At 41.8% G+C, this 23,301-nt stretch overlaps 1 protein-coding gene and 1 long non-coding RNA gene across 9 annotated transcripts in view; one reads left to right on the top strand and one right to left on the bottom strand.

The window, feature by feature from the left end:
* Positions 1-2,001, bottom strand: LOC146381373 (uncharacterized). The gene is made up of 2 exons (XR_014801061.1): positions 1,430-2,001; positions 1-1,327 (listed from the first exon to the last, which is right to left on the bottom strand). It is a non-coding gene; the product is annotated as an uncharacterized LOC146381373 (long non-coding RNA).
* A 1,595-nt stretch (positions 2,002-3,596) lies between these two features.
* Positions 3,597-23,301, top strand: part of LOC146381372 (calcium/calmodulin-dependent protein kinase type II subunit gamma-like) — a 43,914-nt gene continuing 24,209 nt past the window's right edge. For 3 of the 8 annotated variants that reach the window (XM_084937378.1, XM_084937377.1, XM_084937376.1), the window contains exons 1-6: positions 3,597-3,853; positions 5,917-6,011; positions 13,857-13,916; positions 18,103-18,157; positions 18,359-18,424; positions 22,843-22,915. In XM_084937378.1, the coding sequence (XP_084793504.1) occupies positions 3,789-3,853; positions 5,917-6,011; positions 13,857-13,916; positions 18,103-18,157; positions 18,359-18,424; positions 22,843-22,915 (414 nt within the window). In that variant the 5' untranslated portion in view covers positions 3,597-3,788. The remainder of the gene's footprint in view (positions 3,854-5,916; positions 6,012-13,856; positions 13,917-18,102; positions 18,158-18,358; positions 18,425-22,842; positions 22,916-23,301) is intronic. The other 5 variants (XM_084937379.1, XM_084937380.1, XM_084937381.1 and 2 more) reach the window with 5 other exon arrangements.

Here is a 23,301-nt window from a genome sequence, read left to right as displayed (position 1 = left end):
TGATGTCACAATGTCTATTTATCTTTGGGCTGCACAATGGGGTTACATCCAGTATCTTCTTCTGTTTTATCACCTTTAATCTTATCAACTTTGTCAACATTTACAAATGAATAACTTTTGTAACCAATCCAGATTTATTCTTAGGTTTAAAGGCTTCCCCGTTACTCCTCCAAACATACGTCTTGTCATTGCAACCAAATAGCTCAATCTTTGTCTTATCAGATCAGCTTGAAGATGTCAATTCTGGACCAGGGGCACCTCTCAGTCCCCGGTGATGAGACTTGTTTCACTGTGGAAAGCAATGCTGTTCTTCAAGCAGTTTTCAGTTCATGGAAGGCTTAAGCCTTGGCAGTTCCTGAACATCCGAGCCAATTTCCTCTTATCTGAGGGTAACAGTTTGAGTCGTCTTCCAGATCTCTGGCAAAGTGGTGGTACATCCAAATCACTTCTACTTACATAAATGTAAATTTCTTGTATAGCGCTTTTCTACTCTACCTGAACACTCCAAGCTGAAAAGGTCAGCTTGCCTTATTCACCCATTTGTACAAGCTATGGTTTTTCTATGCTTTTTTTCTACGTAAGTGCGTTCTATCTAACATTTGCACACACTCATACTCCCATGAATGCATCTGAGAGCAGTTTGAGGTTAATGTCTCACCAAAGGATATTTGGCATGCAGACTGGAGCAGCAAGATCCAACCACCAAGATGCAGATCAGTAGATGACCTTCTGTACCTCCTGAGCTACAGCCACCCCGATTGTATGTACACCTGCAATTGTACATAACTGAACTGATGTTGGAATCCGCAGTTGTTTAGAACAGACCTTCCCAGCTTGTGTAAATCTACAGTTCTTCTGAGTTCCTTGGATTTCCCCATCATTCTGAGTATTGGTCAATCCAAAGAGAGCTGTCAAACAAATACTTTTTATACTGGCAAAGAGAAACTACCAGTTGTGGTAGGAATTAAGAGGCCTTGGCCTTGTTAAGTTAGAAGACACTGTAGAACTGTCAGCACCACTTAGTGAGTGTATGTATAAATCTGAACCTGTATTTATACTTTTGATACTGTGTGGAGAAAATGCAAAATATATTCAACCTTTTGCGCTACAGATGTATGCTGTACAATCATTCCATTTTGTAAAAAAGAGCAGTTCCAAGAAACCATTAAAAGCCCCAAATTACCATGAAATTCATGCCTGTGATGAGTGTGTGTAAACATCCGACCGATACTGCAGCTCATGGCTCATTTTTTAATAGGTAGTGAAATAGTCCACATGAAGTAATCCCAGGCTGAGTCAGCAGAGCTTGAATTTCTAGCAGCGCTCCCTGAAATGAAGGAAACACAGAATGACTAAACTCTGTAATCATCAAGAACAGGAGCCGAGTACATGTCGCCCCTGATTTTTGCTGTGATCTTCACAAACTTACCATTATTTATTTATCCTGTCCGAGCTGACAGAGCACACTGGCGTTTCATCAGCAACACCCTGCTTTTCGCCCATGCAGCCTCTCACACTGACACCCAGGCGCTGCACAGCCCAGCCACGACCATCAATGACAGATTTGCTGAGCGGTTGGGGGTCGGTAGCTTATTGCTCACGGGCATCACTACAGTATCTGCTGAAGGAAGGAAGAGTGTTACTCATTCACTTCCCCCAGTCGGATTATTTCTCCAAAAGCAGTGGAGAATGGGAGTGTCATGACTCAGCTTCTGGCCACATCCACCCTCTCAGTTGTGATGATGTAACAGATGGCATATTCACCCTCATTAGTCACAACAGAGGAAAATTCATTCCTAAATGTATCGCAGCTACTCAAGCTTTGATTACACAGTTAGTCTTTTCTGGGTATAAACACAGCTTCAGTTAGCAATGAGAGTCTGCTACAAACAGAAATATGATATTTTGGCTCTGACTACCGCAGAACCTCAACTGGTGCTTTTAACAAAGAACTACTAAATACATTTCTGCAGCTATACATTAACTAAGGGAAACCTTTGAAGTGCCTTTAATGCGTATAGTGAAACATGTTATAATATGATGATAATTCAGCATTTCCTTTGAGATTGAGTGCAATTTCATAGACATTGAGTGCTTTGTTTTTCCCTGCAGGGCGGCATGGGAGTAATAAGAGATGTCAGCATAAATAGCTGCCACCTTCATGCACCATTTTCATTGCAAAACCAAGAGAGAAGTCACAGTCAGCCGGTGTCAGCGTCACTGTAGGTAACACACGCATATAAAGTGCACAGTGTGTGCATATGCGTGACTGTTACAATCTGAAAATAAAACATGAAAAATCACAGATTATGTTTCTTTTCTTCATGAGAAATCATCCCACTTTCTCCTCGCTCTCTCTCTCTCCTCACTCCTCTGTCTCTCATGAAGCGGGCAAGGCGTAGTGTGTGGTTGGTGTGAGATAACAAAGGCTGAGGAGTTCACCATTATATAACTTTTGTGGAGGCTGAGGAGGTGGAGGAAGAGGAGGAGAGGCAGCGGGGTTAGCACGTAGGAAAAGGAGGGCAGCATAGGGCCAGTAGCCTACAATGCAGCGCTCGTTTGTCTTCCACATAACACACAAACATGCACACGCTCGCACATAAATGCCGGCCTCCTTTTCGTGCTCTCCATCGCCGATTCAGCTGGCTCCACTCGTAATATTTGAACTTTTCAGCGTTTTCAGCTTTTGCGTTCCCACGCTGACAACCACGCATAAAGACTTTCAAGTGAAATCACCATTTTGCTCTCTTTTTCTTATGACTGTGTCTGTGTGCTGTTTGCTGTCCCTTTCTCTGAGCTGAACTGCTCACATGCAGAGGCCCTCTAACTGTAACTCTCCAGCCCCACCTTGCCTGTCCTCTGATGGCCTCCCACTCATGCCACATTAAACATTTAGAGAGGCACTCTGGATCTTTGTGACACCGTCTTTTAGCGCCGCCAAGCCAACAGCCCTCACACTGTGGATGCTCGTCAGTGGAAACCTGATACAGCAGTCACACTGTTCCCATTAACCATCCCTATCTCTCTTATGCACATGCACTCCCCTCAAATGCAAAGTCAATTCAGTTGTTCAGGAAGGCCGATCTCCTGTGTTGAGAGCAAGACCTGCATTAATCAATATTGATTCCTTGAGTGTGAACTTATGCCTTGTGTGTGTATGAATGTGTGTGCGTGTGTGTGTGTGTGTGTGTCACAGTCTGACTCTGCTGCAGTGAGGTGTGACCCAGTGATGGGTGTATCCCGACCGGTGCAGTAAAAACGCTGCTGCCGGGGTTGTTGCCTGCAATATTTTTTTGAAAGAAATGAGAAGAGACGGATCTTGGATGCCAACTCTGTTTCTCTTGACCGTCACGTGGCTCTTGTACACTTTAGCGGCATCTCATTGTGAGATCCACTGCCCGACAAAAGATGAATTATTTAATCTAAATGACTGAGAGAACATTTCACCATCATCTCCCCACTTTTTTCAGTGACTTCATTGAATTGGAGGCCCCGCTCTCATTGCTGCACGAGCCTATTCTCGCGAGGATTGCACCTCTTTACTACACGTACACGCACACACACACACACACACCACCATCATCACTCCTCCTCCTCCTCTTGTAGCCAGCCCCTCCCTTTCCGTCTCTGCTCGCCTCTCTCCTCTCTTCAGTCTTGCCTGCCTGTCAGAAAGGTGCTTTAGTATTGGAGGCTAGGCTACCCTCCTCTCGGACCCCGTACGAGAGCCTGCCGCCGCAGCTGCCGCCGTCGTACCCCAAGGCTCGGGCTCCCCTCTCACGGCTCCAACCATGGCAACCACCGCTACTTCCACCCGGTTTACTGATGAGTACCAGCTATACGAGGAGCTCGGGAAGTAAGCAGCCTCAACGTTATAGTGTGCATCGTGTTTGTCTTGTCGTTTTGTCCCCCACCCCCGCAACCTCGCCTCATATTATTTCTGGTTAGCCAGCTAGCAGTGATAGTTAGCCAAAATTGCTTGTAGACTTAATTCTGCTGCCTGCTTTTAGTGGTCTGTCAGTGCATGCTAGCAGGCGTGTGCTATTGTCGTAGTGCAGTCAGGCTAAATAACCGCTGCTATAGGCTAACAGCTGCTCGGGCAGTAACGGGAAGAGCGCACTAACGTTCAGTTACTAGCCAGGGAGCTACCACGCTGATATTGATAAACTGGCCGAGTTAGCCGACTAGCGTTGCGTCTTTTAATCGCCGGTAGGGATGAGCAGAAGGCGCAGATGTTGGTGTATGAGCAGCTGCTGGCCTTTCCGCGTCTGGTAGCCGGTGTTCTCTGGTCTGCTTGACCCGTCAGCCGGGCCCCGAGAGACGCCGGAGACGTAGCCCTGTGACATTTCACCAGCCCACGGGGCTGGCAGCTCTGTGCGGGCTCGACCTAAGGCTGTGGTCGCTAGCTAACTAGGCCGACCCCCCCCCCCCTCCGTTTTTTCTTTTTTTTTTTTTCTTCTTCTCCAAGCAGCTGCAGATGATTTGTGTTACTGTGTTGAGTAACGCTACGTACCCCTGGATCAGTTAATGAGGAAGTTATTCGGTCCAAGCTCTGCCGCTTTTATGTTTGCACTGTAATACCTATAAGCTCCGCGCACCAGCTGTCCCCTCCATCATGTTATCAATAAATGAATCGCTGTTAAGGCTCCGTAAGAGAGCCGATCTGTGATTTCTGGGTGGTTACAAGGGCAATTTGGCGTTTACTGTGTAAGAGGCATGACGTGTTTTCTCGGTATTTTGATGACGGCAGAAAAATCAGACTGCTACCTCCTCTGCTCCAGCAGCAGCGACAGCATCTGCTGTTCTTGGCCGGCTAAGGCTTTTATCCCTCAAATCAACAGCAGGGCGACGCTGGCCGTATAAAGATACACTGTCCTTAATTTCAACTGCCACTTCCACTCTGTCCTTTGTAATTGACAGTAATCGATGGCACTGATTACATAGCCAGTCCACTGGCACACACGCACACATCTACAGATCTTCCCTCCACTGCCCCTGATCTTCCTCCAGACCGACCACTTACCCTGGCTTATCTTTCTGCACCTGTTTGATAATGAATTTTGCTCCGTCATAGCTTATTAATGTCAAGTCACGGACTTGTACTTGTGTCACCTGTCGCTTCTCATTTACTGGTGAATCATCGAGACCAGGAGCAGTGTGCAGCAGAAAGGAGCAGCCCTCCATATATCATCCACTGCATTAGAAAAAAACAAAGCAAAAAAAGGAGCCCTTCTTCTCTTTTAGGGAAACTCTCGAGGGCCCGAAACTGCAGGTTGTCCAGATGCTATGAAAACCATGTGTAATTACATCTTGTGTAACTGCTCAGACTCATAGAATCACCAGAGCCACTGTGCGAGCATTCATCTAGGTCAATATGAAACTCCTCAGAGTGGCAGGCGTCTTGTAGTGTGCACTTCCTTTTATGTTTGAGTGCATTTGTGAGTGTGAATGTATTAAATGTTGACGATTGTTGTGTGAAACGCAGCCCAGTCTCTGTACTGCCTGTTGCAAATTGAATTTCCTCTTGGGGGGCAGTAGGTTGCATTGTGTTGTGTGCATATCAGAGATTAGAGAAAGTACTCGGTCGTTCATATTCATAGCTGCTTGAGAAGCTTGTTATGACTGCTGGTTTGCTTGATTGTCTCACCTTTTCAGGTTGACTGCCCCTGTTATAGTGATGTAGTATATGATGGCTGTAAAATTTAAAAAAAAAAAAAAAAACAGAGTCTGAGACAGAGAGACGGGCAGAGAAGGGGGGGAAAGGGTGAGATTGTTAGTATTCACAACAAACCACTGCCACATGTAGATGCAGCTTCAAATGTCACACTTTGTGTGTGTGTGTGTGTGTGCGCGTGTGTGCCAGAGAGGCAGCGTCTGAAATGGAACTGATTTTTGGTTGTTTATGTTCTTTCTTCTTAGGGGAGCTTTTTCAGTGGTGCGTAGGTGTGTAAAGAAATCATCAGGACAGGAATATGCTGCAAAAATCATCAACACTAAGAAGCTGTCTGCAAGAGGTATGCTAACACCACACTCACTGACACAGACACTGATGTGCGTTTGCTTTGTTTATGATAAATATTGAGCAGTATAGCTTATTTTCTTTGTACGCACTGATGCCACGGAAAACCATATTCAGAAGCAGTTTGTAGTTGAAATAACTGGTTTAAATTCATGCTTGTGGCTAATCCAGTGCACTAATGCTTAACAAATCAAGGTACTTCACCTTATCGTTGTATAAATCCCATAAATTCAGTGTTGTTGAAAAGCAGTTCTGTCACTGATTTGTTTTTTCATCACCTCCTGCTGTGGCTTACCACAGATATTGAAGTTATAAAATATCCCAATATTGTGTAGAAAAATCTTGCTTATTGGAAATTGTGCAGAAACAGAAGTCCCATGATTCCAGTTGCAGAGGAAATCTTTTATTGGGTCGTTGTGTCCGTGGGGAGTTCTTATCAGAATCTTCTAACGCTCTTTAGAAACTCGGTATTAAATAACTCTCAATCGCTCCTCTGTGGTGCAAGCAGACAGCTGCTGTACAATTAATTGATTGGCGCTGCTGCTGCTGCACAGTCCACACCTGAATTTTATTAGTTGCTTCACTTGTGTGCCTCCCTGCAGACGTTCACACCCACATGCTCATGCATGGTGTGGCGTGTAATGTTGCAATGATGACGGGAGCTTATGTCACTATGTCAAGACCTCCCCTGACTTCAGGTTTTCTCAGTTTTGTATGGGCCAAATTAGTGCTGCAGATTCCTTTCTGGTGTTGACACACACACCTAGCTTCCTTTGTTCTCCTTTCCTGTACTCTTTTGTTATACCTTTGCCTTTCTTTCTTTCTCAGCCAGCCTTTCTCTCATTGCCTTTCTCTCGTCTTGCTGCAATGGGGGATTGGTTTGTATTGAGGCTAATCCACTTACGCTAAATGTATCTCATCAACCACTAAGACCCCACGGATTCCTTAGGCGCCTCCCTGTTGTTGTCTGTGTCTTATGGCATTTGTGTGTCTGTGTGAAAAGGGAGACTGAGAGAGAGCGGGAGTTATACTAATAGAGTATGTCTGTTTTGTGTGAGTGCGTTGTAATGCTGTTATTGTTCTATCCCTGCCATCAAGTGTACACATAGGGCAGCTACCAGTATTAATGTCCCACCAAGGAAAAGTACAGGCTCAGCAGAAAACTGTTGGCTCTTTGCAGAGGCATGGAGTACAATGTAGGTCTGTGCGTATGTGTGTTTTTGCCAGGGGAGAAGAAAGCTGGCCAGGAGAGGAGGAGGAGATTTTCAACAGTGTAGTCTTGCAAGAAACTTGGTGACACTCCACACCAGGGGAGGGAGATAAAATGAGACTGAGGAGGAGATGCAATAGACTGAACAAAGGAATGAATTAGAGAATTTGGTGCTAATAGAAGTATTGCAGTAGGCTGTCTTGACTTGCTGACGCAAGATGCACCTACACACAAACACAACAACGTCCACACCAGGAGGCCAGTGCGTGAGCAGGCATCTTGCCCAGTAGGATTTGGGTGGGGCTTCTTTCTTTTTTTTTTTTTTCTTTTTTTTTTGTCTGTCCTTTTTTTTTTTTTTTTTTTTTAAAGCCCAATAGGGCAAGTCTGACTTCTTGCATGGCCTGGTGGGTAAGTCTCCCAAAGCTCTGGTAAACACTGCAGTAATCAGAGGGGGAGGGGAGACGAAGGAAGGAAGTGGGTGATGTTGGCGGGGGGAATAGATAAATGTAGGGAGTTGGCTGTGGTATAGTTTTGTCCACAGGCCCTTTGGGATGGATGCAAGTGGGCAGCAGCATGCGCAGTAGGCAGTGACACCCACCTGCTTCTCACTGTATAGAAATGGAGGTTTTCATTTTGGCAGCTTTAGCTAAGTGGGGTAGGGGTTTGTTTGGCTGCCAAAGATTTGTGCGTGTAATTAATTAAAATGACAGACTGTGAGGTAAATTGTGAAAAATGTAACAAAGTGATGCAAAGTATTAAATCTGCACTGGCGTAGCATGAGTCTATCTGCGCAGTATGAATGCTCTGTTTTATTTTGTTGATTGGAGTGACTGGAAGGTTGATGGCTGCTGCATTGTCTGCAGCAACACTGTGTGTGTGTGTGTGTGTGTCTGAGAGAGAGACACAAATGGTCTGCTTTAATACTACTTTAATATTTTTTCTTCTCCTCCTACAGTTAGTGGCCTGGGGCGATATTATTGTTCCAGTGAAATGATTTCTCTTGCTCTATTTTACAAATTGCACTTATTGCTCAGCAATTTCATCGCTGGTTCATGGCTCATCTCCTGTTGCCAGAGTCACTTGTTACTGTTGTTGTTAACAGAAAACCAGTGAGATTCATCTGTTTTCTCTCTGAAGGAGGCTTAGAACTCTGAATTACTTTTCATAAAGTCTCTTTATTCCATGAGTTTTCTCTTCTTTTTTCTTTTTTTTTCTTCTTTTTTTTACAGAAATTGAGCAGAAAAATGGTTTTCAAGTAAATGATGCATAAATATATATTTTAAAAAAATTCATCAATCTGTAAATTTATTTAAATATGAAAGGTATTAAATCACTGAAATTGCCTACAGAACGATATGTTTACCTGTTAAACCAGTTATTGGCACAAATCTCTTATCAGCCAATCACATGGCAGCAAACCAACACATTTAGACATGTAGACAACCTGCTGAAAGTGAGCATAAGAATGAGGAAGAAAGCTGATTCAAGGGAGTTTGAACATAGCATTGTTGTGGTTCCAGATAGGCTGGTCTGAGCGTTTCAGAAATCTACTGGGATTTTCCCAGAAAACCATCTCTAGGGTTTACAGAGACTGGTGTGAAAATGCCACAGGTCAGAGGAGCATAGCCAGATTGCATCAAGCTGATAGAAAGACGCATAAACTCAAATAAACAGTTGTTATAACCATGATATGCAGAAGACCATCTCTAAATGTACAACACATGGAAGCTTAAAGCAGTTACAGCAGCAGAAGAACATACTGAGTGCCCTCCATATCAGCTAAGAACAGGAAACTGAGTCTACAATTAATACTGGCTCTCTAAAATTGGGCAAAAGAAGATTAGAGAAGTGTTCGCTCGTCTGAGTCTGCTGCAACATTCAGCTGGTAGGGTTAGAGTTTGATGTAAACAACATGAAAGCATGGATCCTTCCTACCTTATAACAGCGGTTTAGGCTGCTGGTGTAATGGTTTAGGGGGCTATTCTTACACTCGGGGGCCCTTAGTACTAAACCATTTTAAATGGGTGGTCTAAACACCACAGCCTCTCTAAGTCTTGCTGCTGACAGCGTCCTACCTTTTATGACCTCAGTGTGCCAATCTTCTGATGGCTGCCTCCAAGCAGGAAAGTACACCATGTCACAAGGCTCAAATCATCTGGGTTTTTTTACATTTTTGTTTTTAAACAATGAGTTCACTATATTCGAAAGGTCTCCACAGTCACCTTATCTCAATCTGATAGAGCACCTATTTGATGTAGTGCAACAGGTGTTGTGTCAATATGGAACAAAATGTCTGAGGCATGTTTCCAGGGCCTTGTTAAATCTATGCCACAAAGAATTAAAGCAGTTCTGAAAGCAAAAGGAGGTCCGACCCAGTACTAGCAAGGTGTAACTAATAAAGTGGCTGGTGATTGCATATTAGCGATGTTTTCTGACTGAATGACGTAGGGAAATCAAATGACAGTTCAGACTCCCTTGAGCACCTTTTATGCTTTTACTTAAGGAGGCAGTAAATGGTCAGATTGGGGGGGGAAATGAGCCAATCATGTTGCGTTGACACGTGCACACAGTAGAGGTTCGAGACTGTTTCAGCTGTGTGGTGGCAGACGTTTCTAATTATTATCATACAATACCATGCTTATTAGAGATGGAGGTAAAACTTCACATGCATAGTAGGTAAGTATTATCAGACAAAAGCTTTTTAAACCTTTTGTTGGGGGAACTGGTTTTATATATATATCCCAGTGACATTCGAATCAGTGTTATGTCTCCCTTCTCATTCTTTTTGATAGTGGCTTTAAAATAATTTCTCAGAAGCGGCATATTGAGCAACATGTTGCGTGTGTGTAGCACGGCTTATTTAATGATTACTTTTTTGTGCGTGTGTCTCTTATTGAAATAGTACATGTGTTTTACTTGATGTGTGCTTTTTGTTTGAGAACATTTCTACTTTATAGGACAAGTTTTGCCATACTTTTCAAGGAACAGGAAAAATAGTTTTACATCTTAATTGTATCGTATATTATTTTCATTCTTAAACCACAAGTTTAGGAAAAATAAGCAGCACAGAACCACCTCTAGTAAAAACTTATCTGAAATAATGAACCCCTAAAATAAGGTTTTGTAACCAGTACTGACACCGTTTCCGTCGTTTTTTCAGTATTTCTGTCCTAACATTTTGGATGTAAACTTGCCTGAAACAGATTGAACTGGATCCTCAAGCCTTCAGTCAGATTGTCAGCTTTGTGTGGCAGAAAGAGGGGGGGTGTGCGTATGTGTGTCAGGTCCTCTCCATCCTTCTCAGCTGATGTAAGATGGCTGTGGGCCCGCCCCATGGCAAAGCAGATGGCCAATTAGAGAGCAGCAGGAAGTGCCAGTAATTACCCTCCAGCCCTCTCTTTCCTGTCTTCCTCTACCACATACTCTCGCACCAACAAATAAGGAGATTGAATGAATTAGTGAGCACTGCAGTGACACTGCACCAGGGTAGACGGCTGTACACAAACGCACACACAGAAGCTTGCGTGCGCATGCACACAGACACACACACAGGGGAGCTGTGATCCTCTTCTAGCAAATGGACGTTTCATATAATCCTCCCTCCTTCTCTGTCTGTCTGTCTCTGTCCTGCGTCACTGGTGTAATTAGGAGGTGGTTCAGGTCTCTCCCTTATTCACTCGCTTTCTCTTAGATGAGGGAAATCTACACCTGTAGCGAGACAACAGGGAGGTTCGTCGAAAAGAGATTGTAGCACGGTGCAGGAGGACGGACAAACAAATCTTCAACAAGTTAAAAAAATAGAGCTGAATACAGCAAAGAAAGTAGGCTTTCACGATGTGAAGTCTGCAGCTTTTCATTATGACGATATTAAGTACAATAAACAAACATAAATTGTACACTTAAATTCAAAAATTTTCCCAGGTTTATGGAGAGCGTAGGTGCTGGGGTTAGAGCACTGAGGTGGTTGGGGGTTTTCTAATCATCTTGTATATTAAATTATTGGCTAGCTTTGGCTTTAAAAATAATAGGATATGTTTATATTCATAATAACTAAACTGAGTTTCTAGAGCAGCAACAGTAATATCTACAGCAGCAAATATCTTTCTATAAAAACCTCAATTAACTAAATATGCATAGGTGGATTAAAAATGCTGTCTTCCTAGAGCCAAGTTTACAACAATCTGAAAAGATGTGTCATGTTACAATGGAACAGAACGGGTAGCATAACATACTGTTCAAACAAGCAGATAGAAATGGAAGATTTTAAGTTTTTCTGCAAATTTACACCTCCTGTCCAGCAGGTTTGAGAGAGAAGCCTTTGCAGTATTGGGATATTACTCAGGAAGGTTTTTGTTGAACTTGAGGACGAGCTAAGTTAACAATTCTGGTTACCTTTCACTTTTTTCCTGGTTTGGAGTATTTCTTCTGCCTCTGTGTTGGCTGCAGCTCCAGAAACCAAAAGCCATACTAGATAATGCCCGTCATTGTTGTTTTGGGGTTTTTTTTAACCTCCATTTTTTTATTTAAAAAAAAACAAACAAAACAAACCTCTTAAATCTTAGGTATGATGTATCTTGACTCAAAAGCCAAGGGTCATATGGTGCATGTTCATAAAGTTTTTGTTCTAATTGCTTTTCAGGCAACCATTTATAATGCATTTATAACATATGTTTGTAAATATAATTTATCTGTTAGCGTTGGTAGAAATGCCAGCCAGAGACCATCTAGAAAACTGCAGAACAATAACGTTGCCTTTTATAGTAACATGCTGTAATGCCTGTGAACGCTATACTGCAATACAGAAGAACAGCTGGGTAAGGTGATAGTTGATTACTCAGCAACAGCATGTGAATTTTATCTGAGGTAGTTGCTGCGCTGGGGAAATGAATGCAAATCTTACTGAGTCTATGTCTCTGTGGTGTCATCGCCATGGAGCTGTGGAGTTGAGTTGGCTTCACCACAGTGATAAAGCACACACACTGAGTCATTCTTCATTACAGTTACCCCATGTGACCTCTGACCTCAGCAGTTGCATGGCCTCTTCCCATGGTAATTAGATGGAGTAGTTTAAAAGTATCGTGTGGTTTAGACCTGCAAACCGTGCACAAACGCACTAGTGTAAACGCACGTTGCTACATGACTTGGACAAATCCTCAAACAAGGATGTTGGTTTGGAGATGAGGCGGGTGTGTAATCTTTGTCTAAAGTGCAAATACTGCACTGTCCATAACTGAGCTTCACACTAAACCCTGTAGCACATACACTCACACATGCATGCAAACCGCTGCACCTGTTGCTACAGACAGACTTCTTCGTTTGATTTTGTGTGTTTTTTTTTTTTTTTAAAACCACATGTGCAGAAATGCTAGCACTGGAGCTCAGTTTTAATTCATATTGTTAGATTTCAGAGATGAAGACTGTCTCTACATGCAAATGACTGTGTTGCTACTGCTTATGAGTGTTGGCTTAGTTTATTCTTTCTGCACATAAAACACATCTTCATTTAAATATTTGCATACAGAGACACTTTTATGACTGACAGCTGCCGTACATCGTAATTCCCCAGGAAAGCGCCCGATGACTCAGTAGTTTTTTTAATACTAAACATCTGTAGCTCAGTTTTTAAAAGGAACACGAGTGCCTTGGTTTTCTTGTGCTCTAGTCTCAGGCACTGAAATTTTTATTTGGGATGGAGAGAACATAAATAATGAAGGTGTGTGCTATACTTGGGGCTTTGTAAAAGGTGGCCCTTCTCTTCTAACTGCAGGACATTAATGGGTATATTGTTGGCAACACCACAGTGTGTAAAAACCAAACATTATTGTTCCAAACATTTGGTGATAATGTAGCACCTAGCAGGTGAAGGCCCACACCATAAAACCACATTGTCCCCCATTCATTTCCACCAAGGAAGCATTGCATGTCACATGGCTTAGACTCCCTTTACCTTTCCTGTATGTATTTCTAAAAATAACTGAATTATGAAGATTTACATAACGGTTTTAGGGATTAACTCTTTTACTGGTATGTATACTTAAGCAATATAGAATTAGTTACATATGCACCAATTAAATTAAATTAAAGCTCTAATAATCACTATGAGCAAGGTATTGGAAATTATTATTTTATGTATAAAGCAATACAGATTCGACAGTGCATCGGTGAGCAACGGTACACTGATGCACCGGAACAGTAAACCCAGAACAGCATAGCTGACTTAAACAGATCGGCTCATTGTCACAAATACTGGCTCTAGCTTTTTATGTCAGGATCTTTAAATACCTATTTATGATAATATATTGTCTGTTATTTTACCAGAGCCAGTTCTTTTACCTCCCTTAATCATAAAACATCTGAAATGTTAATAATATTTCACATCACTTTTTATAACATGGAGGAAGTGCAAAATTAATGTGGCAGACTAGATGATCATCAGCTGCTAACCTCAGTAAATCCCATCTCAATGCTAATGTTCAGCTCACTTAATAGGTGTTTAGTTATTTTTATCCATCTTGTACAGCTGAACATATGTTTTGCTAAAGTTCCTCAAGTGGAAATTATATTATGTTATTAAATACTTTATTACTGTGGCTGAATTTGAATAAACCTTTTTTTGTTTTGTCTACACAGATCATCAGAAGCTTGAGAGAGAGGCTCGTATCTGCCGTCTCCTGAAACACCCCAACATTGGTGAGTATCTGACCAATTAATGCAATCCTTGTAGTCGTTATCTGCAGCAGAGAATTTCAGAAATATTGTTTGTGAGGCTTAAGATGTCTTTGTAAATAGAAATGGTTGTTAAAATACAAAGAAATAAGAGGAAAGAAAAGCGAGTGATTTGACCTTGAATTAAGATATTTTTGTTATAATATTATTGTGGTATTTCAAAGCAGAGCTGCAAGTGGGTGACTCTTATGTAATAGATCATTTGGCGTGTTACACATACCACATACTGTGGTTCTGCTAGGGTTCTGGAATATTTAATTAATGCACTTAAAGTCTTCATAATCTGTTTATAGAAAACAGAATAAACACTCCAGTAACACTGGCATAATGTTTAACTCAGACACGTCAACTATACGATGATGGATCATTTGAGAGTCAGCATGCTGATTACATCCAGGATTGATCTTATCTGAACAGATATGAAGCAATTCAAGGAAACTGGAGATACTGATCTTGAAGGTTTGACCGTAGGCCTCTTTTCCCACCAGTAATACCTGTAAATCAATAAAATCCCTTTAATTTTAATCTGGTGACCATCTCCATTACTAATCTATAGGACAGACTCTTTGAACAAGCTGTAATATGTAACTGTACGTGCCGCTGTCACATTAGAAATAAACAGAATCACAAAGAACGCACTGAGTGGTAAAATAAATACATGAATTGAGTTAATGTATTTATTTTCCAGCTTGTGCTTGTGATGATCAAATCACAAGATTAATCGTTTCCTGGAGCATTGCTGTCGTATCTTATTTGCAGCAGCAGGGTTTCATTTTGTTCATTTTTTGAAATAATCTCTGGAGATCTCCATCACCCATTCCTCTAATGTCTCTGCGGTAGGAAGCGGTTGAATTGTTGGGTTGATAACAACTTTTTGCCTATACCAATGTTTGGCTGTTAGATTACTAACGACACACCGATCAGGCTCGTTTGCACCACTTCCTGCTAGCGAAAAACTACCCTTTGTAGCAATCATGGAAGTTATGGCGTATTATAAATGATAACAGAAACATTTGTTGATGACATCGCCATCGCTGATTTAAAAACAAACGATATGAACAGTGCCATCCAGAATAAGAGGTCACAGAATCAGTTGTGCATGAACTTTGGTCAGTTTTTGGGAAAATCAGGTCAGGATATTTTCCACAGTCCTTTCTTTTTTTGCCTTGTATGTAGCACACAGCAGGAAATAGGCTGCTTCAAACACTTTCGCACTACTGGAAATACTCATAGGCGAGGGAGCTGCATAGATAGAACATACAGGAGGCAGCACGTGTGACGCCCACTCGCTAACGATGAATGCACCAGATTATTAACTGCGATATTCACACTTCAGCTCAATCCGACATCACACGGAGTTTGTGCTTGGGTGCTAGAAGGTTAAGGACCATCTAGAAAGGTTTAGACCTATGTTGCATGTGTGAAGATGCCTTGAAGGTTGCCTTGAAGCTGACTCTTAGGGGGTGTGTGTGTGGAAAAATTAAGATCATCAAAGCTGACTTGTGAGAAGTGCTCTCTGCCTTCTTTACATAGTGATATTTATTTAGTTATTTTATTTACCTTTCTGATGGAAACTCATATCGCAGTGACATGAATTATACATCTCATAGAGATGTTCAGGAGAGATTGGTAAAGGGCACAAAGGGGAAAATGACAAAATCAATGACACCTTTCTCACTGCACTGCTCATTTCTATTTTCCTCATGTCCTAGTTTTCTGAAAAGCCCCCCCCCCCCGGCACTCATTTGTCCCTCACCTACTTTTCCTGTTCTTTCCCTTTCTATATACATTTCGCTCTCATGTCCTTTCCCCTTTTTTGGCATATTTTGGCATCGTATATGTTCAAACTTTAGACAAAAGAGGGCACGAAAATGAGACAGATGGAGAGACGAAAGCAGGAGTAGGAGACAGATGGAGGGAGAGCGAGAAGATGGGAGGAGGAGTAAAGAACAGTCGCTCTTGTTTCTTGCTGCAGGGGCCATCCTACTTCATCTTATTATACAACTGATATTCGCTTTACATAACAATAAGTTTCTTTCTTGACACTAAACCTAAGCTGTGTCTCAGGCCCATCCTGTAACTCGTGGATTGTGCAGCCTGGATCCTGCTTCGTCATTCTGCTGCTGTTTAGTTAAGTTGACAAGCTAAGAGCCGCGGTGGTTACTGCATAACCGCAGAATGAACTCAATAGTGCGTTCGCTACTTCTGTTTCAGACCAGGGGTTTGGATAGCTCAGCAATCAGGAAACACAAAAAATAACATTTCCTAGACTGGTTCTGGTCTTTGTAGGTCTTTGTTTGCAATTAATTATTTTAGAGGTTTAAGTTGGGTCTTGTTTTGTGCTTTCTTGTTAAGAATGAGGATGTTGTGTACCTGAAACAGGCAGCAAAACAGAAAAACAAAATGCCGTAAGTGGACATGTAAAAAGAAGGAAAGGGTGCATGAGTGACTGCTCTCTGCTTGGGACAAAATACCCCTGTTTAGAGGTGTCCAAGTAGTCTAATGGTTTAGCATATACCCTGGTTTGTTATTGCTCCACATAATTCCTATTTAGTCACCACCAACTAGGGATGGGTATCGTTTAGGTTTTATCCGATACCGGTGCCAAACCGGTACTTTTGAAACGGTGCCGGTGCTTAAACGGTGCTCAAACCGGTGCTTAAAGAATGGAGAACACAAAATTGGTCCAAAAACCTCTCATGTTTAGCTGGTTTTTTTTTTTTTGTAAAAAAGATAACAATGTTAGCCTTTTCTGCAGCTATAGGGCATATATGGTATCACTCTTGGCTGGAAGCAGTGCTTAAACAATGGAAAAAACACAAACTTTGTCCAAAAAAATGTTTAACTGTTTTCCACTTTTTCTTTGGTCATTTTAGCCTTTTTGGCCAGGGTGAAGGGAGTATCTGCCATCAAATAAGAAGACAGCCGCATGTAGCTATGATGATGTTTGCTAGTTCACCTTACATGCATTAATGTAATAACGTGGTTAGCCTACTCAACGTAAATTACACACGAACAACATTAAGCTACTCACGCAGAGAAGAACGGCTGCTGCTGCCATCATCATCAGTCATCATTTCTGCTACACTGGCAGGGCTAGGGGCCAGGACTCTCGTCTTCGGGTTTTTGGGGGATGTTGCAAACTCCGGGTCCGATAAAAGGCACCACACCCGCAGTAGATGCGCTCGGTGTGAGGTCTCGCAGCAAGCTATCAAATACGGCGCATTTCTCGGCTTTTAAAAAAACCCGCTATGCGTCGCCAGGTGTTTCATCAGATTTGAGGTGTTACCTCCTTTGACAGTATCAGCTTAAAGCACTTGTTGCAGGCTGCTGAGTTTGCATATTTTGCTGTGAAGTACAGCCATACTTTTGACCGCTTCGCCTTGGGCATTTTTAATCTGTAGCTCTGCTCTAAAAGAACGTACGTACCTGGACCCGCCTACTATCCTCGGAAACGTAAAATGATTGGCTAGAATCTAAAGTGTATCACAGCTCAGAAAAAAAAGCACCGAAATAAAGCACCGAAATAAAGCACCGAAATGTGCGCTGCTTTTCGGTCTGGTTACTACCGTTTATGTCAGAACCGGTACCATCATGGCACCGGATACCGGTACCCATCCCTACCACCAACTATCATAGACTCCCCCAGATTGTCTAAATACATGTACTCTTTTATGTCCTTTCTCTATCTCATAGCTTTAAGCAATGCTATCACAACCTACAATTACAGTTGCTTATAGTCGCTCCTGCATGCTAACCCTACTGTGTCCATTATAAAGATGTATTCTAAACCACCAGTAATTTTGCCCCAAACAAAGTCCATTCCAGAAACCATCACTCAGTTGCAGTAATTGCAGGGAGAGTATGGTTGAATTAAGTGCTCACTAATTGCCTAATCATTGGGTGTGCTCATATTGCTGTGGTTAAGAAAGGAGAATCAATACATCACAATCATAAATGACATTTATTTTTCTCCATGTCTGCCTCTCTTCTCTTCACATATTTATATTTGAGCTTTGTTTTTTTTTGTTTTTTTTCTTTTCAGTTTACATGAAGCTTTACAGCCGAACAGAACAGTATTTTTTTTTTTTTTTTTATACGTCTTTCACTTAGCTGCTGTCAGTCTCATTTCCCACCCTCTCTCTTGCAGTGAGACTCCATGACAGCATTTCAGAGGAAGGCTTTCATTACCTAGTCTTTGACCTGTGAGTATCTTCTGCACGCGCACACACACACACACACACACACACACACACACACACACACACACACACACACACAATGACATTTTATCCATGCGTGTGACTGCGGTTTGTTTGTGTATGCTAACAACTTCTCTGTTATTTGACTCCCTGTCTCTCTCCGTCTCTTTCTTCGGACCCTTCTTCCTTCCCTTCCCCTTACAGGGTGACAGGAGGAGAGCTTTTTGAAGACATTGTAGCCAGGGAGTACTACAGTGAGGCTGACGCCAGGTAAACGCCCCTTAATGAAGCTGCTCTTCCCAGACACTTTGTAAAATATAAAGAAATACAAAATGTGATGATTTGCAACTGATTTGAATTCTATATTAATTTGAAAATGGTGCAATGAAAACATATTGACTGGCATGTTCATAGTTGTGTTTTATCACCTCTTCAAAAAACAGAAATATGATGTAAAATCCTTGCTCGATAAAGGATTTTCAGCTGCTCAACAGTTTGGAATGTTTTCAGTGGATGTCAGGTTTGTTGCACCATTATGCTCATTTAAATTCAGTTATTGTCATCCTGAAAATGAGCAAGGTCTTACAAAGAGAAGACATTGACTGGATGGCAACATTTGTTGCTTCAAAACCTAAATATATACATTATTTGGCATTTATGGTGCCTTCACAGATGTGCAAGTTATTGATGCTGCGTGCAATAAAGCACCCTCAAACGGTGTTGAATCCATCAGGAATGCTGGCTTTTGAACTGTGTGCCAATAAGAAGCTAGATGCACTTTTTACTCTGCAGGACGTGCTCTTTGCTTCTGTGTTCACTGAGAATGTGTTGGTTTTTAGAAAGTGTTCTTGGGCTTCTCATTTACATTTTGTCTGAAGGCCAGACGATCTTAGTTATTAGCCTTGTCCCTCGTCTGTAGAGAGGTTTTTCAGATTGTCTGAATCATTTAAGATTCTGTGTCATAGATGTTGACATTCCCACTTCTTTGCCATTTTAAGTTCAGAAATGATTTTACTTTTGCAAAATACTGGATGGGAAAATCATTAATGTGGTGATATTCTCCATTTTTACTAAAATAGAGGATATCTCTTAATATACACAATTGTGCTATTGACCTGTTAACCTCATTGGTTGTGCGATATTACACTAAGTTTTGTACTTGAGCCTTCTGCTCAGAACCTAGCTTTTGTTTTGTTTCTGGCTTTTATAATCTGAATATGTGACGCAGCACAGGAAAGGCTGGTCAGAGATGCAGACTGAGAATCTGGCTGTGTACAAAAACTGCCAAGCAATGATGCAACCAGACTTTCCTATATTTCTGTGGTTTAGGTGAAGTTCTCTGTCTGGGGAATCTCTCAAAACTGTAATGTAGTCCAAAAACAAAGTCCAGCAAAACTGGAGCACAACCACACACATGCCTAAAGGTAGAACCAGACCAGTGCACGGCAAAATATGCCCCCTTTATGAAGCTGCTGACATGACTGAAGTCTTTATCTATTTACATTGGTGTTAAACGACAATAATTTAAAGACTGGGACAATGTGGCATCTTCAAGGTTAAGAAAGATACATAGATTTATTTATTTATTTATTTTTTTTCAAATTTGGAAATTTAAGGAAAACAAAACGAATTTTCAACTTTATCCTTGTTTTCACATGCTGTGCTATGGATGTGTTTATATATGTAAAAATCGTCCTCATTCTCAACATTGTGTTGTGTGTGTGTACTGTTTTTCAGTCGTTTGAGTTTGACTTACTAATAGCCCAATCTTTTTGGGATATGGGTTTTTTGCATGCAGACACACGGTGCTGCAGACAAACAGCATAATCCCATTAAATATATAAATACTCTCATTTTATGAACACACAAGCACACAGCGGTGCATGTAATTGGCTTGCTGGTATTCTTATCAGGAAATGCATTTACTTGTCAACAAGTTCATTGGTTCCCTACTCTCCCCCTTCTCTCTTTAATCACATGTCTCACTCTGTTTTTTTCCCCCCATTATAGTAAAAATGCAGTTCTTTTGTTTTGTTTATTTGTTTTTGTTTTGATTTAATAAACTGTGACGTTTAAATGAAACTTTGTTAAAAATATACTGTCATATCGAGCACCCTCCCGGCTCTGTAAGCAAGTGATAATCAATCAGCTAGAAAGTGTGTAATCCAGCCTTGTCACTGCTATATTATTTAGAAGTGAGTGCAAAGGGGTAGAGAGTAGCACTCTCCAAAATGTCTCAGCTAGCAGAGCACAGCAAATGTTGCATCGTTGGCTGCAAGAGCAAATATAGGAGTGAGTTTATATTGTCTGTAGTCTGTGTATAATAACCTACTGTGGATAAGATTGAATAATCTGTGCATCTTAGTGACCTTGAAAGACTCATTCAGACATGTGAAGTTTAGATTAACTTGTCTTAAAATAGGCGTTGTATAGGACCATTCAAATAATACTGAAACAATTGCACAGTCAACCAACAGTTCTGATTATCATTGCCTTTTTATGAGGCAAAAAACGCCAGTTCGGTCTGCTCGGATGTGAAGACTTGTATTACTGTTCACCGAATGTGTTTAGGGGACCTCGCCTTGGCAACTTGTGTGAAATTTTATTTGGCATTTTACATGATTTTCTTTGATTTTTGTTGGTGTTGTCTCATGTAATCTTTCTGTCTTTGTTTGCGCTATCCTCCTGTGGCTGTGTGGTGGGCAGATTATGAATTCTGTCTGCAGTTAGCGTAGGGGTCTTTGTTCCCACATAAGGGGTGAACAGACCCACAGAAACCAAGCCATATGATTTAAGCCTGGGCTTCACTCTTTGTAGGCAGGTGACATCTGACCCATTAACCTGAACATGAGCATTAGAGAGTGAAATCATCACCCGGTGCCACAGTGTGTAAGACAGTAAGAGGATGGTCTTGTACGGGCATGTAAGAAAATTTCAGAAGACGCGTAATGTGCCAACACACTCCACAGGATTGTGTGAAACATGCTTATGAGCCAGTGTTGAGAAATAATGGCAACGATATCGGTGGCAGCTGAATTGACGCCCCCATTATTAGAATTGCTACCGGGATACAGATTTATTGATTGGATGGTTCAAGCCTTCCCACATCAGATACGTAGTATTTGTTCTTTAAGCTACTGTACCTGGATAATGGGTTTGAAACGTAAAATCGATTGCTTTTAGGGATCACGGTAGAGATGCAATTAACAGCTAGTGTGCTCATTAATTAATCGAGTTAACTGTTTTAACTGGTTAACTTTCTTGGCCGTCAAGCGTCTATTACATAAGCTTTATATCCACAGTGACGTGTTCATACTGCTTTTTAAAATACAGCTAAAAGTCAAAAAGGTGCACTTTTTTCCAAAAGCTGTAGCAATGCAGTATTAGTGTTTTGCCTGGAAAACGCTTATAGCTGGGTCTTTTGGCTATCATTCCATCACTACATCTCGCTTTTTGAAATGTTTAATTCATCACTCAGAAGCCAGTGTTTCCCACACATAGACTTTACTTGGCAGGCTGCCCAGGTATGATAACTGCAGCCTTGCCAGCATTATTTTCTTTTCCAGTTGTCCAAGAACGTGAGGTTGTCCGTGATTGATTTACTGGGGGACATTTTCGCCTCACTCTTATACTGAAACTTAAATCACTCCTAACTAGCTGCTAGCTAGTTAGAAGTTTTCTTCAACCAGTTTTCCATACTAGGACGATATGGTCCTTAACCCAAGGATCATATAAGCTACTTGGAAGAATTATGTAATTTGGCTGTCTTATAGAATAATTCTCATTTTTCAGGAAACATTCGCATTTTCTCTCTGGCCCAAACTGGTCGAGGAGTTACGCTAACGTGAAACACACATGGTCAAATCTAGCCAGGGACAGATTTTTCTGTCTGTGTTCAGACAGCAGTACCTTTTGAATGCTTTCTGCTGCTGTGATACACCAAATAACTCTGTAAAGCTCGTTTTCTCTTCTTTCTCAAACTGTATGATTTTTGTCTCACAAACGTGCATGTAAAATAGGACTGCCACCGGGCTGAATCATTCAGCTGCCCAATGGTCAAATGGACTTCAGCTGACTGTAGTCCTTATTCTGCTCTGGAGATCAGTCGCAAGCTAGAGAGCCACTTCAACCAGAACCTGCAGCAGGTGGAGAGCTGGCTCTGCTGTTACGCAGATGTGACTAGGGCTGTGCAGCAAAGCAAGGAGCACAGTTTCCAATGCTGTCTGATGCATTGGAGTTGGTTCTTGGGACAAGAGGTTAACTGAAGAGGCAATGAATACAACGCTGAATGCTGTTTCGTATTTGTCACAAGGGACTGGGCAATTAAAATATTTGCAGTGGAGCACACACACTACATGCCACAAATAGAATCTATTTCTGTGGGAAACGCTGCAGGTTGTCTGAACTTATTTTGTTTGTCTATCTCTGGAAAATATGTAATCCATTTGTGCGACAGCTCCAGTTTCATTTTGCCAGTTGTCACAGTGATCAAGAACGATGTCTCATTGTTGGGGTTTTTCTTCTTTTTTTTTTTTTTCTAATGATGGCAATACCATGCATCCTTTTTTTTCTGCCTCGCAGACGAGTCATGTGGGGTAAATGTGTGGTGTTTTTTTTTCTTTTTGCAATGAAGGGTGGTGACTGACACGTCTCACTCTCTCTCTCTGTCCCCTCTTCTCTCTCCGTAGTCACTGCATTAGTCAGATCTTGGAGAGTGTCAATCATATCCACCAGCATGATATTGTGCACAGAGACCTCAAGGTGAGTGGCTGCCCGTTTCTATGACAACCACACTCTTACACATGTACGCGCGCGCGCACACACACACACACACACACACACACACACACACACACACACACACACACACACACACACACACACACACACACACACACACACACACACACACACACACACACACACATATACATCTCTGCTCGTGGCCATGGCAACATACAGATGGCTCTCAGTTGCTCCATCTCTCTTCCTCTCCCTCTCTGCAATTTTTGCTCTACTGCCGTCTACTGCCCCCGCCCTCATCTGTCTGTCGTCAGATCTGTCATCCTGCCTGTCCTTGACCGGGACTGTTTTTTTGTGTCTGCGCGTGCATAATCACATGATGTATGTTCATGTTGAGCACAGAC

This window comes from Perissodus microlepis, chromosome 8 (genome assembly GCF_051167445.1).
Source record: "Perissodus microlepis isolate ML-2025 ecotype Zambia chromosome 8, ASM5116744v1, whole genome shotgun sequence".
Taxonomy (NCBI): Eukaryota; Metazoa; Chordata; class Actinopteri; order Cichliformes; family Cichlidae; genus Perissodus; species Perissodus microlepis.
Note: the sequence above shows the minus strand (reverse complement) of the source record. Positions and strands in the feature narration are given on the sequence as shown.